The sequence below is a fragment of the Molossus molossus genome, unplaced genomic scaffold (assembly GCF_014108415.1).
Source record: "Molossus molossus isolate mMolMol1 unplaced genomic scaffold, mMolMol1.p scaffold_m16_p_13, whole genome shotgun sequence".
NCBI lineage: Eukaryota > Metazoa > Chordata > Mammalia > Chiroptera > Molossidae > Molossus > Molossus molossus.
The window spans coordinates 33311452-33327979 of NW_023425348.1; the positions used below are offsets into that span (position 1 = coordinate 33311452).

General features: G+C 34.8%; 1 protein-coding gene and 1 non-coding gene across 4 annotated transcripts in view; one reads left to right on the plus strand and one right to left on the minus strand.

Moving 5' to 3' along the window:
- Positions 1 to 16528, minus strand: part of TMEM135 (transmembrane protein 135) — a 244568-nt gene that overhangs the window by 141330 nt on the left and 86710 nt on the right. For all 3 annotated transcript variants that reach the window (XM_036258643.1, XM_036258644.1, XM_036258645.1), the window contains one exon: positions 8436 to 8501. In XM_036258643.1, coding sequence (XP_036114536.1) covers positions 8436 to 8501 — 66 coding nt within the window. The remainder of the gene's footprint in view (positions 1 to 8435; positions 8502 to 16528) is intronic.
- Positions 14271 to 14403, plus strand: LOC118629157. Its single transcript, XR_004959399.1, has one exon. It is a non-coding gene; the product is annotated as a small nucleolar RNA SNORA3/SNORA45 family (small nucleolar RNA).

Here is a 16528-nt window from a genome sequence, read left to right on the forward strand (position 1 = left end):
AAATCACAATGCTGGATATCAAACTATACTACAAAGCCACTGTAATCAAAATAGTCTGGTACTGGCACAAAAACAGAGACCCCAGAAATTGACCCACGCCATTATGGTCAATTAATATTTGATAAAGGAGGCAAGAGAATACAACTGAGTAAACAAAGTGTCTTCAATAAATGGTATTGGAAAAATCTGACAGATACCAATTTACACCATACACAAGAATAAACTCAAAATGGATTAAAGATTTAAATGTAAGTCATGAAACCATAAAAATCCTAGAAGTAAACAAAGCAAAATCTCAGACATCTTACATAGCAGATTTTTTACTGATACATATCCTAGGGTAAGAGAAACAAAGAAAAAAATAAACAAATGGGACTACATCAAACTAAAAAGCTTCTGCACAGCAAAAGAAACCATCAACAAAAGGCAAAGGGAACCCTCAGTATTGGAGAACATATTCACCAATGATACATCTGATAAGGAGTTAATTTCCAAAATATATAAAGAACTCATAGGACTCAACAAGAGGAAGACAAACAATCTAATTAAAAAATGGGCAAAGGACCTGAATAGACACTATCCAAAGAGAACATACAGATAGGTAGTAGACATATGAAAAAATGCTCAACGTCACTAATCATCAGAGAGATGCAAGTTAAAACCACAATGAGGTATCACCCCACACCTGCAAGAATGGCTACCATCTACAAATCAACAAACAAGTGCTGGTAAGGATATGGAGTAAAGGGAACCCTAGTACACTGTGGTAGGTGCAGCCACTATGGAAAACAATATGAAGTTTCCTCAAAAAATTAAACATAAAACTGCCATTTGATCCAGTAACCCCACTTCTAGGAATATATACTAAGAATCCTTAAACACTAATCAGAAAGAATATGTGCACCCTTACATTCACAGTAGCATTATTTACAATAACTAAGATCTGGAAACAGCCCCAGTGCATATCAGCAGATGAATGGATAAAAAGCTGTGCACACTTACACAATAGAATACTATGCAGCTGTAAAAAAGAAGGATCTCTTACTGTCTGAGACAGCATAGACAGACTTAGAGATCATTATGCTAAGTAAAATAAGCCAGTTAGAAAGACAAATACACACATGATCTCACTTACATGTGGAATCTAATGAACAAAACAAACTGACAAACAAAACAGGACCATAGACATGGAAGCAAGGAACAGACTGACAGATCTCAGAAAGAAAGTGGGAGGGAGTACGGGAAGAGATTAATCAAATAACTTATATGTATAACTCATGGACACAGACAATAGACAGGTGAAGGATTGGGGTGGAAGATGGGAGTGTGGGGGGTAAAGGGGGGAAAGTGGGGACATCTGTAATATTCTCAACAATAAAATAAATTTTGCCCTGGCCGGTTTGGCTCAGCGGTTAGAGCGTCCGCCTGCGGTCCGGAGAGACCCGGGTTCGGTTCCCGCTAGGGGCATGTACCTTGGTTGCAGTTTGTCCCCGGCCCTGGTTGGTTGTGCGGGTGGCAACCACTCGATGTGTCCCTTTCACATCGATGTTTCCCTCTCTCTCTCTTCCTCTCTCTCCCTCCCACTCTGTCTGTACAAAAAATGGAAAAATGTCCTCGGATGAGGATTAAAAAAAAAAAAAAAAAACAATAAAATAAATTTTAAAATAAATAAAAATTAATTGCTGATGGGAAAAAATTAACTTTGTGGATAACAGTGAATATCAAATACATAAAAATCAGCTTCCAAATATTCCTTAATTCATGAAAAAAAGCTGATGTCAAAAAAATAACATTTTATAAGCTTTATGATTTTGAAATAATATAGCCCTAGTATTTATATGTATACATATAAATCTATAAAGATATATAGGGTTATATTTATCTTAAACTGAGAGTTGATTAAATCAAGGTAATATTTGCCACATAAGTTCTTTTTAAATAAATCTGTTACTTGTTCATCTGATAAATACATACTGAAATCTTTTTATATGTTAGGTAGATGCTAAACCTGAAGAAACAGAAATCCATAACAAAGAAATCCTACCCTCATTTCGGCAATCACATTAAAACTAAATATTCTATATTATTTAAAGTATGTTCCAGGAAGGCAAAAAAAGGTTTCCAATCTAATAAAACATGCAGAATACCTAATACAATACAGTAACATAAAACAACAAAAAAGGCCCTCTCTCTCCCTCCCTCCCACTCTATCTGAACAAAATATCCAAAAAAATGTCCTCGGGTGAGGATTAAAAACAACAACAACAACAACAACAAAAAAGTAGATAGTGGATCACATCCCATATCCACCTTTCCCAAACAACAACAATCCATGCCACTGGGTTCTACTTTATATATAAAATCTTTAAATACACTTCAAAATTTTTTGCTATTTCTTTATGTGTTTTGTCTTCTTCAAACTATACATTCCTTGAGTTAAAAAAGAAGAGAGAGAGATAAAATTGAAAGATACTTCTCTAAAACAGTACTTTACAAGAGTAGCTAAGCACTAAAATCAGTGATGTTTTACTAAATATAGACACTGAAGCCCTAAACTAAACCTAATGGATGAAGTCTTTGGGGATGGAGCCCATGCACCTATAGTTTTACAGAACTCCATGTGCAATTCTCATGCATAGTCAAGGTTGAGAACCATAAAAAAGAAAGAGTATACAAAGCTGCCTACAGGTATAAAATGTTGAAGCTCTAGAGGACCTTAAAGATCATCTAGTCAACTGATTTTCTACAATATGAATTTGAAGTTATGAGAAGTTAAGGAACTATCCAAGATCACATAGCTAGTAAAGCCAGAAAGAGAGTCCAGGTCATCTGGCATGCAGACCAGTCAGTGCCCTTCCAGCACACAAGGCTGACTGCTCCACTTGGGAGGAAGATAAAGTTAATTCTTGATTCTACCACAAGTTTAATCAATATCATAAGCATAGATATGGCAAATTATCTGGGAAATGTGATATTAAAACAAAAACAAAACATTACTCTTTCTTGAACTTCAAGTATCACCTTTGCAAGGAATGGTGATAAAAGTATCTAAATTGGAAAGTTGTTGTGATGTAAAAAATAAACTAAATAAAAAGTGCCTGGGAAAGGCACTCAACAAATGTTCCTTCCATTCAACACCATATCCTGCTCCCCTTTCCTTTTCAATTCTACATCAAGATATGATTCCTTAACTCTCAACTATGCTCCTTTTTATATTATTTCTCCTAATTGGCAGTTCCTTCTGACCGCTCTCCTTCAATTATGCTCACACATTTCTTCAAGGCCCAGTTTAAGATGTGCCTCCTAAGAAATCTTCTGCACTAACTTAACCCTACTCTAATTACTTGTTTCTCTCTTCATTATTTATATAACTTGTACTTTTAAACCATATACTTGCTCATACCTTTTTTTTGAAGGTTTGTAATTGTAATTACTTTCTGGTTGCTTTGTATGTATGTATGTATTTTCTTCCATAATTAGAACTTAAATTATTAATAGGCTAGAATATAAGCTCCCCAAAGGTAAGGATATTGGTCTGTGTTATTTATTGATGGATCACAGGCACCTAAAACAATGCCAGAAACATAGAAGGTACTCAATAAATACTTGCAGAATGAACAGGCAAGGATTATTTCTCCTTCCACTCAAGATTTTTTCCTAAATTTCAAATGTAATGCTAGAAACACACGTATGAAAAGTTAAACTTTTTGAAAAAATGAAAATAGATGTGCCTGATACTTTAGAGATTCATAAAATTAAAAAAAAAAAAAGCCCTGACCAGTTTGGCTCAGCGGTTAGAGCATCGGCCTGCGGTCCGGAGAGAGCCGGGTTCGGTTCCCGCTAAGGGCATGTACCTCGGTTGCAGTTTGTCCCCGGCCCTGGTTGGTTGTGCGGGTGGCAGCCACTCGATGTGTCCCTTTCACATCGATGTTTCTCTCTCTCTCTCTTCCTCTCTCTCCCTCCCACTCTATCTGTACAAAAAATGGAAAAATGTCCTCGGGTGAGGATAAAATAAATAAATAAATAAAATGAATAAATAATAGAGCTACAATAATCAACTTACTGACTATAGAAAGTCATTTAGCTTATTACACTCATTGATTCCTTGCTATTACTGTTAGAACTGGGTAGATAGCGTCAATTGATAAACAGAATGCAAAAAAATTTAATTAACATCTAGAGTTTGAAATCCTACCTTCCTATGGTCAAGAATTGCTAAACTTTGTTCTCTTTCAAAACTCTGAATTAAGAATAATCTAGACCACCACTCTGATGTCAGTCAGCGCCGCCTCTAGCTTGCCACCTGGAGAAGGTGGGGTGAGTGAAGAGGTCTCTGTGATATGGCTCCTACAAAGCCATCTCAACCAGTAGTAGTGCCAAGCTACCAGAGCTAAGAGCAAGAGTTCGCACTCTACTGGAGAGGTGAAGAAACCTCATTGTTACAGGCCTGGTACTGTGGTACTTTATAAAATTAAACATCATCATAAGTCCACTGAACTTCTGGTTATCAAACTTCCCTTCCAACTGTCTAGTGCAAGAAATTGCTCAGGACTTAAAACAGATATTCGCTTCCAGAGTGCAGCTATTGGTGCTTTGCAAGAGGCAAGTGAAGCCTATGTGGTTGGCCTTTTTGAAGACACCAACCTGTGTACTACCCATGCCAAACAAGTAACAATTAAGCCAATCAGCTAGCATGCCGCATATGTGGAGAACATGCTTAAGAATACACTATGAGGGGAAATGTTTCATTCCTTAAAAAAAACTTTTTTCTCTCTACTTCCTGCTATTGGTAGTTCTGAATGTTAGATATATTTTTCCCATGGGGTCAAAAGGTATCTAAGTCTAAGACTGCCAGTGGAAAATGGGACAGAAATTACGTACTGGCAGTTTTTCCACTTTCATATGTGTGTGAATTTTTTAAATATAAATGTGGGAACCTAAAGCATTAAATGCAAGTCAAAATGTTTCAGTGACCAAGTTTAAGCAGTTCAACTTTAGGACAATTAGAAATAAACCTCAGAAGAGGTGGATAGGAGGAGGAAAGAGACAAACCACAGAACTTATATGCATGTATGTGTAAACAATCGCATAGACAATAATGCTGGAGTGGGGCGCAGGATTGGGAGGAGGGTGTCAATGGGGTAAAAAGAAGAAACATCTGTAACAAAAATAAGTAAATAAACAAAAAATAAATAAACAAACCTGTTAAATTTTTCTGGACAATGCCAGCATTTGGATTTTTTTAAAACAAGCAAATTTCTTATTGATGGCAACTAAATGGTGTTTCTAACATTTTTATCATACAGTAGGTTTCATCCATTAGCTATACTTTCTGAGTTGTCCTACATGCAAGTATATGTTTTCAGTGTTGTCTGTCTTCTGTGCTATTTCTATAAGTTTGCTATTAAAATACATTAAACTATTTTTAAAAAAAGAATAATCTAATTTTAAAAAACCACCAATTTCTGGCTTACTCAGGTCTCAAGTTATGTTAAAAAAAAAAAAAAACAGTAAATAATTTTTAAAATACATAAATTTAAGAAAGTAACTTTGTCTTTTGACAAAGTACTTGCTTCACCCTATATTTAAACACCTGAAAAGCTGAAAACAGAATCATACCTTTCCTGAAATTATAAAAGTATAATTTTTGAGACAAGTACATTCAATAACTATTTATTGACAAGGATAATTTTATAAGTTAGCCCCCCACCAAAATAAACACCTTTTAAAAATTTCGACCCAGAAAATTATCTGCTTTTCAGATTATTTAACTTAATTGAGATACAAAAATTCAGCTAGACCATATCCAAGATTGTACAACGAGCACATCAACATGGTTAGGCATTTAGTCACAAAACAGAATTGTGAAGAGTCAGTGTTTTTGTTCTATTTTAAGTCATGCATTACATATATAAAAAGATAACAGTGATAATTAGAATGCATTAAAAATCTGGCATCAACATAATCTCAGAGTCTTAGCTACTATGCTATTTTTAATTGCCAAACTATGGGACAAATGAATGATTAGAAAACTCTAGTCAAATAAGTGAATTACATTGAGGGAGATGGCATTGTATAGTGGAATGAATAGGCTTTGGAATCCCACTGGGGTTCAAACTCCAGGTATCCCATTTCCTGGCTGTTTGATCACAGGTAAAATGCTTAACTTTTCTGAGCTTCAGTTTAATCTATAAAATGGGCATAATAATTATTCCCTTGCAGAGCTGTGATGAAGGTTTTGAAACATAATATATCACTTCTTTGCTAAACTCTCCAACGATTCGTTATAATTTATAAAGTAAGTTTCAGACTCTTTCAAAAACACCTGCTTACTTTCAGAGAGAAGAACCATGTTTTCTGGTTTCAACCTTTCTTAAAAACATTCCAAGCAGAAATGTCCAATTAGGTCGACAAAATGTAGGCTTAATGATAGAATACAGGGAAGGGTAGACTAGGCAAAGTTCAGTGTCATCACACATCTAGAGAACAAATTTACTTAAAGACTGATATTTTTGTAACGTGGATACACCAGTCTGTATTCCTCCTACCTGATATAATCATCATAGGGTTACTTAATAATTCCTGCTTAACAAATAATTTTGCAGTAATGGGCTAGGACAATTTTTTAAATGCCCTAAGACAAATTCTTGGCCACTCTCCTCCCTTAGCATATCAAAAATTTTCCATTGTAACTATGGTGATTACAGCTTCTATTTTAAATAATCCATTATATTGTTTTGTTAACCTTTTAGTGTATCTCATGCTCTCAAATAGAATCTCTATTATTGCCTTAATACCAAAATTTAGCACATTCCAAGTGAAATCTGGACTATAGTTATTTCCAGACTACTCCTAAACTAAGCATTTCTACTTTCTCCAGATTTTTTTTCAAGTATTGATAAATTGTTTCTTCCAGCAGGGCACGAGCTCCTCTAATGGCAGGAACCATATTATACAGCACTTAGCTATCATTTCTAACATGTGTATGCCACTTGTATATACATTGTCAATAATATATTTGTTTTGTTTTAATTCTCTACTTCCAAAAGTCAAGTAATTAAAACTAATTTTATGCCAGCTACCACTTACTGAATATTTACTATATGTCACTCTGTATTTTTTTAAACTACAAAATATTACCATATATATCAACTCTAAAATATCACAGACTTACAAGAAATCTCACAATTTAAGAGGTGTTAAAATGTGAAAAATAGAATATGGTGACCCTGAGGTGCCACCGATTAGAAGACATGTCCCATTTTTAGGGATCTTAAAATGGAAGGGGAAAAAAATGTGCATCTTACAGTTTCAACCTCAGTTTAGAAACTGAAGATCATAGAGTGCTTAAAAATTCTGTCCAACATTAATACCTATAAACCATGTTAGTCACCTGTGGAAGTCTGGGGGAGAAATGAATCAAAGCCAGCTGCTTTAACTACTTCCCTGCTGTTAAGTAAAACATACATATCCAATGTGTGTTGGTGTGCCAGGAAGATTTCTTATAAAACTGCCTTGCACACATTTTCCCAGCCCTCTTATTGTGAAAGATAAAGTCCAAAAATGCATTCCCACCATGAGAAGATACATAGTAATTACTAAAATCTGATAGTCTTTGACACAGTCTAGGTAGATAACTATGTCTGACTGTATTAATAGAAATGTTTTCTTTTCTAAAAATGGCACTACATACTGCAGTTTGTGAGAATACAAAGGGGTCACAAGTCTTTTTCACACACAAAAAATAATGTTACAAATTAATACCAAGGTGATGTGCCATTTAAGAGTATATGATTTCCAAATGATTGTACATTTTTAACAAGCAGATATATCATCCAATAAATTTCATAAAGCAGAGTGGTAATTAGGCTAGTAATAATTTTGAATGAAAATTTATTTCAGGTGGTAGAATTATTTTTAAGAACAGGTAGATACACTTACAAAAGTCAAAACTTAGAATCTGTATCTTAATTAAGCCTCAACTACAAGAAAGAGCAGAATAAATTCCATTTTTCTTTCTCCCCCATCCCCCCTCTTTTTCTTCCCACCCTTCTCCTTCTATCTCTCTTTTTCTGTAATAAATGTCAACATTTTAAATTATTTTATTCTAAGAAAGAAGTATCAGATCTAAAGGGAAAAGTGTGGGATTATTTTCATTAAAAATATATATATTTGCAGAAGTTGTTATTAAACAAAACATCATTTTCTTTTAAGCATAAAAACAATTGGTAAGCAAAGATTAAACGGTTCAGCAATTCATTTTCAAGATCAGGTTCCAAAATGACTCAACTATTTAAAACAGATTTTTAGGTCAGATTTTCTTAATATTATATACAACAGGTATTTCTCAATTTGTTACACAGCCTCACAGAATTCACATTTTAAAATGGCATTCTATGAATTTAAGAATAATTATATTAAAATTATCATCTTACTTCTCCATTTTTTAACGTTGTGATGGTTCCTCTTGCTACACCCATTCTAAATAGTGTTTCTGTAGCCTGTAAATAAAAAAAAATAATAATAATCTATAATGTATATTCAACTGTATATCCCACTTCCAAAATGTAAAAAACATTTCAGTAACTTCTAGAGAAGCATCAATAAGGCACAATAAGAGCTGTAGGCTCTAAATTATACTCCAGAAATATCCTTTTCAGAACCTTTAATAATATCAAAAACTCAAACTAAATTTTTTTCAGGTTATTTTGATTTACTGATATTTTTCCAGATCTATAGTTTCAAACTGGTACACTTAGATAAGCTTAAACCTTAGTTTGATTAACAAAGATTAAATTAAAATTTAGTACTTGGACTCAAATCAGAAATTATCATTTATTTTGATTTTTAGTTTCCATTTGAGTTCACTTCAAATCACCTGACAGTGAAATAATTGACAAAAGATTAAGTAGTTCAGTAATGTAATATATTAAATAACATAAAAGACATTGCTTTCTAAACACTAATAATGAATAAACCTAAAAGGGAATTAAGAATTCTATTTACAATAGCATAAAAAATACCTTAGGAATAAACTTAACCAAAAAAGCAAAAGATTTCTTCACTAAAAGCTACAAAACACTGCTGAAAAGATTAAATAACACATAAACAAATGGCAAAACATCCTACATTCACCAAATGGAAGATTTAATATTGCTAAGATGTCGATACTACCCAAGTGATATAAAGATTCAACGTGATTCCTATTTTGTATTTTTGGCAGAAATATAAAAATCTATCCTAAAATTTATATGGAACCCAAATAGCCAAAACAATCTTTAAAAGGAGGAACAAAGCTGGAGGAGTCCATAACAGGGCTGTCCCATTCAGAAGGGGCAAGTACAAAGGCCAGTAGGTAGAACCATGCTTGGCACATTCAAGGACGAGTAAGATGACCAGTGAGGCTAAAGGAAAAAGGTTGCGTGAGAGTATTGTTGGAAAAGAGAGGACCCAAGTTTATCTGTTCAATATGTACTCTATTTTAATGGGGCATAAGAGAAATGCATTACCAACCTTTAATAACTCAAAATAAAATTAAGAATTAGCCTGGCTAGAGTGGCTCAGTGGATTGAGCATTGTCCCATGGACTGAGAGGTCCCAGTTCAATTCCCAGTCAGGGCACATGCCTGGATTGTGGACTCAATCCCTAGTAGGGGGCGTGCACAAGGCAGGAAAAGATGTTTCTCTCTCTCCCCCTAAAAAAATCAACAACAAAAACACGTTTGAAAGAATTAGTATATGAACAAAAAAAAAGAGAATTTTAAATCTAAAAACTGAACACACTTCAAGAAATCCAAACAGTAGGGAGAGATGGAAAACTGGAGGAAACTGGAAGAAAAGTGCTATATGTGTACAAAATCAGTTTAACAAGCTAATTTAGATATAAGGAAATAAACAACAGAATGATAAAAAAGCGTTGCCAGTGGTTGCCTCTGGGTTGTGGAAATCAGGCACTGGAAGACTTGCTCCTTTTCTACTAGCTTTGCAGCACACTGTTTGTTTTAACTACATGTAAATTCTCGATCAAAACTTTTTTTTAACTGTTAAAGGAATAAGAAATTAATAGTGTCTAATTTTGCGAAGAGGTCAAATACTTCACAATTTTAACAAGGTGGTACATGTAAGAATATAGTTGAGTGAGAAAGGTGAAGAGATTAAGAAAAAAAAAAAAAAACCTCAAAGACACAGACAATATAGTATGGTGATTACCATAGGGAAAGGGGGTTGGGGGGAGGTAGAAGAGAGTAGAGGGGGGATAAATGGTGATGGAAGGAGACCTAAGGTGGTGAACACCCAATATAATACACAGATGATGTATAGAACTGTACACCTGAAAATTATATAATTTTATTACCCACTGTCATCCCAATAGATTCAATTAAAATTTTTTTAAATATAGTTGAGGCCTGGATAGGAGGATATAAAGGCAAACAGTGTAAGTAAACTCAAAAAGTTTGGCAATAAAGGTAACGAATGAGATGGAGTTGTTGCTGGAAATAGACTTGAGAGAAAATTGACAACAGGATATTCTTTAGGATAAAAGAGATTTGAACAAGTTCTTAATGGCTAAGTAGAAGTAGTCAATAACGTGGGAGAAGTTATAGACACAGGAAGGAAAATGGATACTGACTAAAGTAGATTCCTGTAGAAGATAAAATCAACAGCACACAGAGCAATCTGTTAGCTATGTTAAAAGGGAAAAGGGGCAAATATGTAGGTAAATTCTCAACCTTTCTCTGCTTTGACACCTCCTTCTCCTCTTATCTCTCCCCCTTTCTCTCACTTTCCCTCTGAAATAGGAGACAGGATAATCTTCAGAGAAATGACAAAAGATACTAATTTAAGGACAGGGGTGAGAGTATGTAATGCATGTAAAAGGAAAACATAAGGGAATGGAACACAGAACTGCCAAGCTATACTAAAAGCCCAGCTACGGTTGAAAATCATAAATCTTTGTTACTGCAAATCATGGTTTGCAAAATTCATGATTTAAGAATTGTCAAGGAAAAATGAGCAAGGCTAGAGAGCTTACGGATTAAAAGGTAACTCCTTTTAATTCAACTTTATTGGTAAAACAAAGCATGTAACTTAGAAATAAAAGCAAACTTTTTCTAACATTTTTTTCACAGTTCAGAATCTATTTATTAAATTTCATGTTTCCAAGAAAATTATAAAAAAATAAATGAATAGAATTTCAACGCTAACAACACAGTACAGCATCATTTTATACTTAAAATGTAGAGGCAATCTCACACTCAGGAAACTCTTAAAATTAAATAAATCAAGTTTATCTTTAAAACATAAAGGTGGGGAAAAAAATGTCACTGATCTTGTATTTAAAATTATGGTTGGGTAGGGGACTCCTCCAAAGATTTTTGGATGAAAAGGAATTGCCCCTAGCCTCTTTAAAAGCAATCACACTCTTAGTTTTGAAGGGTAGTAATCTTGAAAACATTCTCTCTCATTCTCTCTCTCTCTCTCTCTCTCTCTCTCTCACACACACACACACACACACACACACACAGAGTGGTGGGGAGGTAGTGTCTAAATGTTAAGTTAGAAAATAAAAAAAGAGAAAGAACTCATTGACAGGGACAACAGTGTGGTGATTGTGGGGTGGAGGAGGGAGTGGAAGAGGGTATGGGGGGATAAATGGTGATGAAAAAAATTAAATAAAGATAACAAAACAACAAATAAAAATAAAAAAAATATTTTAGAGGAAACACTACATTAAATTTAAAAAAAATGTTTAGTGCAAATACTACACTAAATTTTGTGTCTGAAGCACAATATGAATATAATTCCAATCCATAATTTACTGTGACTTAAGCAGGCCATTAATGAGAAGAGAGAGGGGTTATTCACATTCCCAAGCAAAAATCAAATTATAAATGAATGACTTTGCTATAAAATATTTTACTAAAGCCTACAAAACTAGATGTTGAAAGAACTATTTAAGGAAATTTTTATTAAAGGAAAGAAATTCTCAACCATGATGTACTTGTATTTTTTTTCTATTCTTAATGATATGAATAATAAAATATATCTCCCTGTTTCTTCTTAAACCTTTTTTCATCTAGCGATGTGACTGTTAACAATACTCATCTAAGGCTATGTCTGTGCTATTTGAGGGTAAAAGGGGAAAGGCAAGAGGCAGCAAGCACTTGGGATAAAGTATGCAACAACTAAAACCAGATCAAATTACTTCCTTTTTTGTGTGCCAAAAACCCAGGCAGTTTAAAGATCTAATTCTTTTTCTGCACTTTCTCCAGTAGAAGAAGAATACTTAATTCAATCTTTTGTTTCCCACTAAATTGATTTATTTCATCGGCTATTCTCACCAACATTTTCAAGGATGTCTCATTCTAACAGCACTTGGTCAATTCAGCTCAGCTTCCTTTGATTCTATACAGAAGCACTGGAGTGTACAACATTCTTTTGACCTCTACTAAAAAGATTGCTTTTAATTTACTTGTACCCAAACAACAACTAACAAATGTCAAAAACAATGAGATACAGGGCTAATTTACAGCATTTGTAAACTTACCACCAGCAAATTTTTGATTGAAATTTCCTTCTCCTTGAGTTTTGGTAACAACTAAAATGATTAATGCTAAAATACTAAAAACATTAATTATACCTTTTCTGTCAGTGACAGGAGATTAAAAACAAAAACAAAAATAATTACAGGTCCTTGTTTAAAAACAGGTTATCAAGAGAGACTGCTTTTAAGAAGAGTATTAGATAAAAGACTTAGGAGACCTGAAATCTAGCTGCAACAATGCAAAGTTCTGGACTGGATCCCTGTATTTGTGTATGTGTGCAAATCAAAAAATATATGAAGAAATACATGAGTAGATGTAGTAATCTCTGGGTATTTTTCTTTTTATTTTCTAATGTTCTACCATGAACATGTACTGTTTGGTAATAATAAATATTAAAAGTAAAAATTAACAGTATCAGTTTTTGTTATACCAAAAGATAAAACAAATTTAAGACAGAATTTTAGAACAATGTAAAATGTTATAATACAAGAAATACTACCTTGAGTAGCTCCCAGAGTGAAAATAATTCAAATTCAATAGAGACTCATGCTCTTACAGTATAATGCTTTTTAATTCATTAAATCAACACAAAATTAAGTAAAATTAACAAGAAGAAATACATACTTGATATACTTTTACCTTGAAAAGCAGTATGATTATAACCTTGAAGCATCATATTAAGAAAGACTTTAGTGGGTTAATTTAACATGAAGTGTATAAATATAAATAGAAAAATTGTTGTATTTAACAAATATTTATTTATCAGTCAAGCAGTTCATTCTAGTTACCTGGGCAACCTCAGGCAGGTCATTTAAACTCTCTATGCTCACACTTAGTAGTATCAATCTGTCTATGGTGGTAAATGCAAGTGTCGAGATATATAAAAAGCTCTGTAAAGTGCTAGATAAATGTAAAATAATGAATCCAAGGTTTACTTTACATGTAAAGATGTTTGAGAAATACTACTTTTGATTTTTCAAATGTAAAATTAAGGAATGGACTAATGAAACATAAAAATGAATGAGCCTTGCCCTGGCTGGTTTAGCTCAGCGGTTAGAGCGTCGGCCTACGGTCCAGAGAGACCCGGGTTCAATTCCCACTAAGTAAGTGCATCTACCTCAGTTGCAGTTTGTTCCCAGCCCTGGCTGGGTTGTGCAGGTGGCAACCACTCGATGTGTCCCTTTCACGTCAATGTTTCTCTCTCTCTCTCGCTCCTTCCCACTCTATCTGAACAAAAAACGAAAAAATGTCCTCAGGTGAGAATAAAAAATAAAAAAAATGAATAAGCCTTAATCACAGCTGTGAAAATGAAAAACAAAAATCTATGTCAAAGAGAGTCACAGTACTTTTAGCACTGTTCTGTGATTATCTCTTTATTGTTTGGTTCACCAGCTAAACAGCGAGGTCCTGGAGGACATGAATTACATCTTTTATTTATGTATTCCCAGCACCTTGCAAAATATATAACAATATAGCATACAGATGAAGAAAACAGGTTTTAGAAACAGACTATTGGGTTCAAATTCTGGCTTTGCATTTGTAAGAAGTGTGACCTCAGCCAAGCAATTTCACTTCTTTGAGCTCAAATTCATCATTAGCAAAATAGGGATAATAACAGTACATACTCAAAGAAAACTATAAGTGCTCAAAAAATGATGATTGTATTACTATTAATAGCTCAAAGAAAATGCAGAATTCCGATTCTACTTTAAAAGTTAGTCATCAATCAAGGCTAGAGTCATGCTTGGGTTATCTGCTATTGCCTTAGTGAGCTCGAGTCCTCGAAGAGAAACTACTGACCTTATTCACTGACTGGGTCCCTCCTATGGCATAATCAGTCACCAGGTTAGTGACATGTAACAAAAATAAAATAAATAGAAAATAGTTATCAGATTGCAATTAAAATTGCATCAGCCAGCAGTTTGGCTCAGTAGTTAGAGCGTCGGCCCTCAAACAAAAGAGTCACGGGTTCAACTCCGGTCAAGGGCACATACCTCGGTTGCATTTCTGTCCCTGGCCCTGGTTGGGGCCGTGTGAGAAGTAACTAATTGATGTGTCTCTCTCACATCAATGTCTGTCTGTCTCTCTCTCTCTCTCTCTCTCTCTCTCTCCCCCCTCCCCCCCCCCTCTCTCTCTCTCTCTCTCTCTCTCTCCCCCCTCTCCCCCTCTCTCCTCCTCTCCCTTCCTCTCTCCCTCCCTCTTACTATCTCTAAAAATCCATGGAAAGACATCCTCTGGTGAGGATTAACAACAACAACAAAAAAATCAACTACAATTATTACATTGTGCTATATGGCCACTTATTTTTTCTAAAATTCTTGATCAGTTAGAAAAATAGAAAACTTACATAATTTCAAGATTACTTTAGCAAATGTCTTTAGAAATCATATGAAAAACTCATTCCCCAGCTTTTTATCCTGACTATAGAAGAAAAATTTTAATACTGAGGCTTTTAAGCAGCAGCTGCTTTCCTCCCTTATGATGATAAAAACACAAAATAAAAAAGAGAAAAACTAAGCATTAGCTATCTGCTTCTCACAAAAGAAGCAGTGCACAATACAAATGTAATAATATGACTCAAATTACACAAACGCATTATCATAGCAACAAGACCTTTGTGATGTCCCCAAAGAAATATCATTCTCTTTGCTCTAAAGAGCTGCCTATAGTCCACCCCTTTTCCAGCTCACTAATGCCATTTCACAACTTCAGGGTCCATGCACTGCAGTGGCTATAGCACAGGGAACAAATGCCTGGAGAGTAGTTCTATCTTTCTAGACAGAAAACAGGGTAAGGGGACCAAATGGGCTAGAGAATGTATAGGGAATTATTCCCTGGTTGTTGGGATGGTTTTCTGTCTTTTCTTTTCTCTTAATTCAGCCCCAAGGATAGGTCCCAGTTATAAAATGCAGCAGTGCCAGTATTGAAACTGGAAAAGAAATTCCCTTTTTCTGGTCAAAGGTATATGGAAAGAAGTGGAAAGAAGAAAGAATCATCATTATTTATTCCAGTCTCTTTTCTCTAGCCACTGTCCCAATGGTACGCTCTGTTGAGTGTCTACAACAGTGACAGTAGTGCAGGCTGCTAAAACTCAGAGAAATCCCATCTTTCTAGTCAGAGGGCCAGGAAAAGGAAAGCTAAGAATGAGTCAAAGAATATAGGGATAATCCCAAGAAGAATGAACTAGAAAAGGAGACACCTTAAATCTGTTTGAACTGACACAAGTATGGGGCTTGCCGTAATGAATACAAGCACAGAACAGACCCAAGCAGCAAAGCAAAGGCTCTGAGAGCAAAAATGCAGTTAAGCCTCGGCCAGTTTGGCTCAGCAGTTAGAGCACTGGCCCACAGAACAGAGTCCTGGGTTCGGTTCCTGCTAAGGGCACATACCTAGGTTGTGGTTTGTCCCCAGAAGGGGTCGTGTGGGTGGCAAACAGTCGATGTCTCTCTCTCACACTGATGTTTCTCTCTTCCTCCCTCTCTCCCTCCCACTCTGTCTGAAGATAAATCCAAAATTATCTTCAGGTGAGGATAAAAAATTTTTTGAAAAATGCAGTAAAAACTACCACCCAAGACATAGAATGACTCACGAGTGACACATAAATGGGACAGACTCAAAGTAGCATCAAACACAGAACTAGCACTGGAAGTGCTACCCACTGAAGACAGAATTTGCAGTCCGAACCCAACAGGGTAACTGCTTACTACAACTACTAAACAAAGATCAACACTCTTCAGAAGATTTTAATAGGACCAGGACCCAGAGTCGCACAACATGATAATAAAACATTTAGGATCAAATCAAAATTAATCAACCTGCAAACAATCGTGACCACTTCCCAAAGGAAAGACTATCACATGTGCTATAAGACTACCTGACAAAACCCTGTGAAGTATTATAACTGTGTTCCGAAAGGCAAAATTAAATTCACTTATCATTAATGGAAAATGAAGTTATCAGCAGAAAAATAAAAACTATTTAAA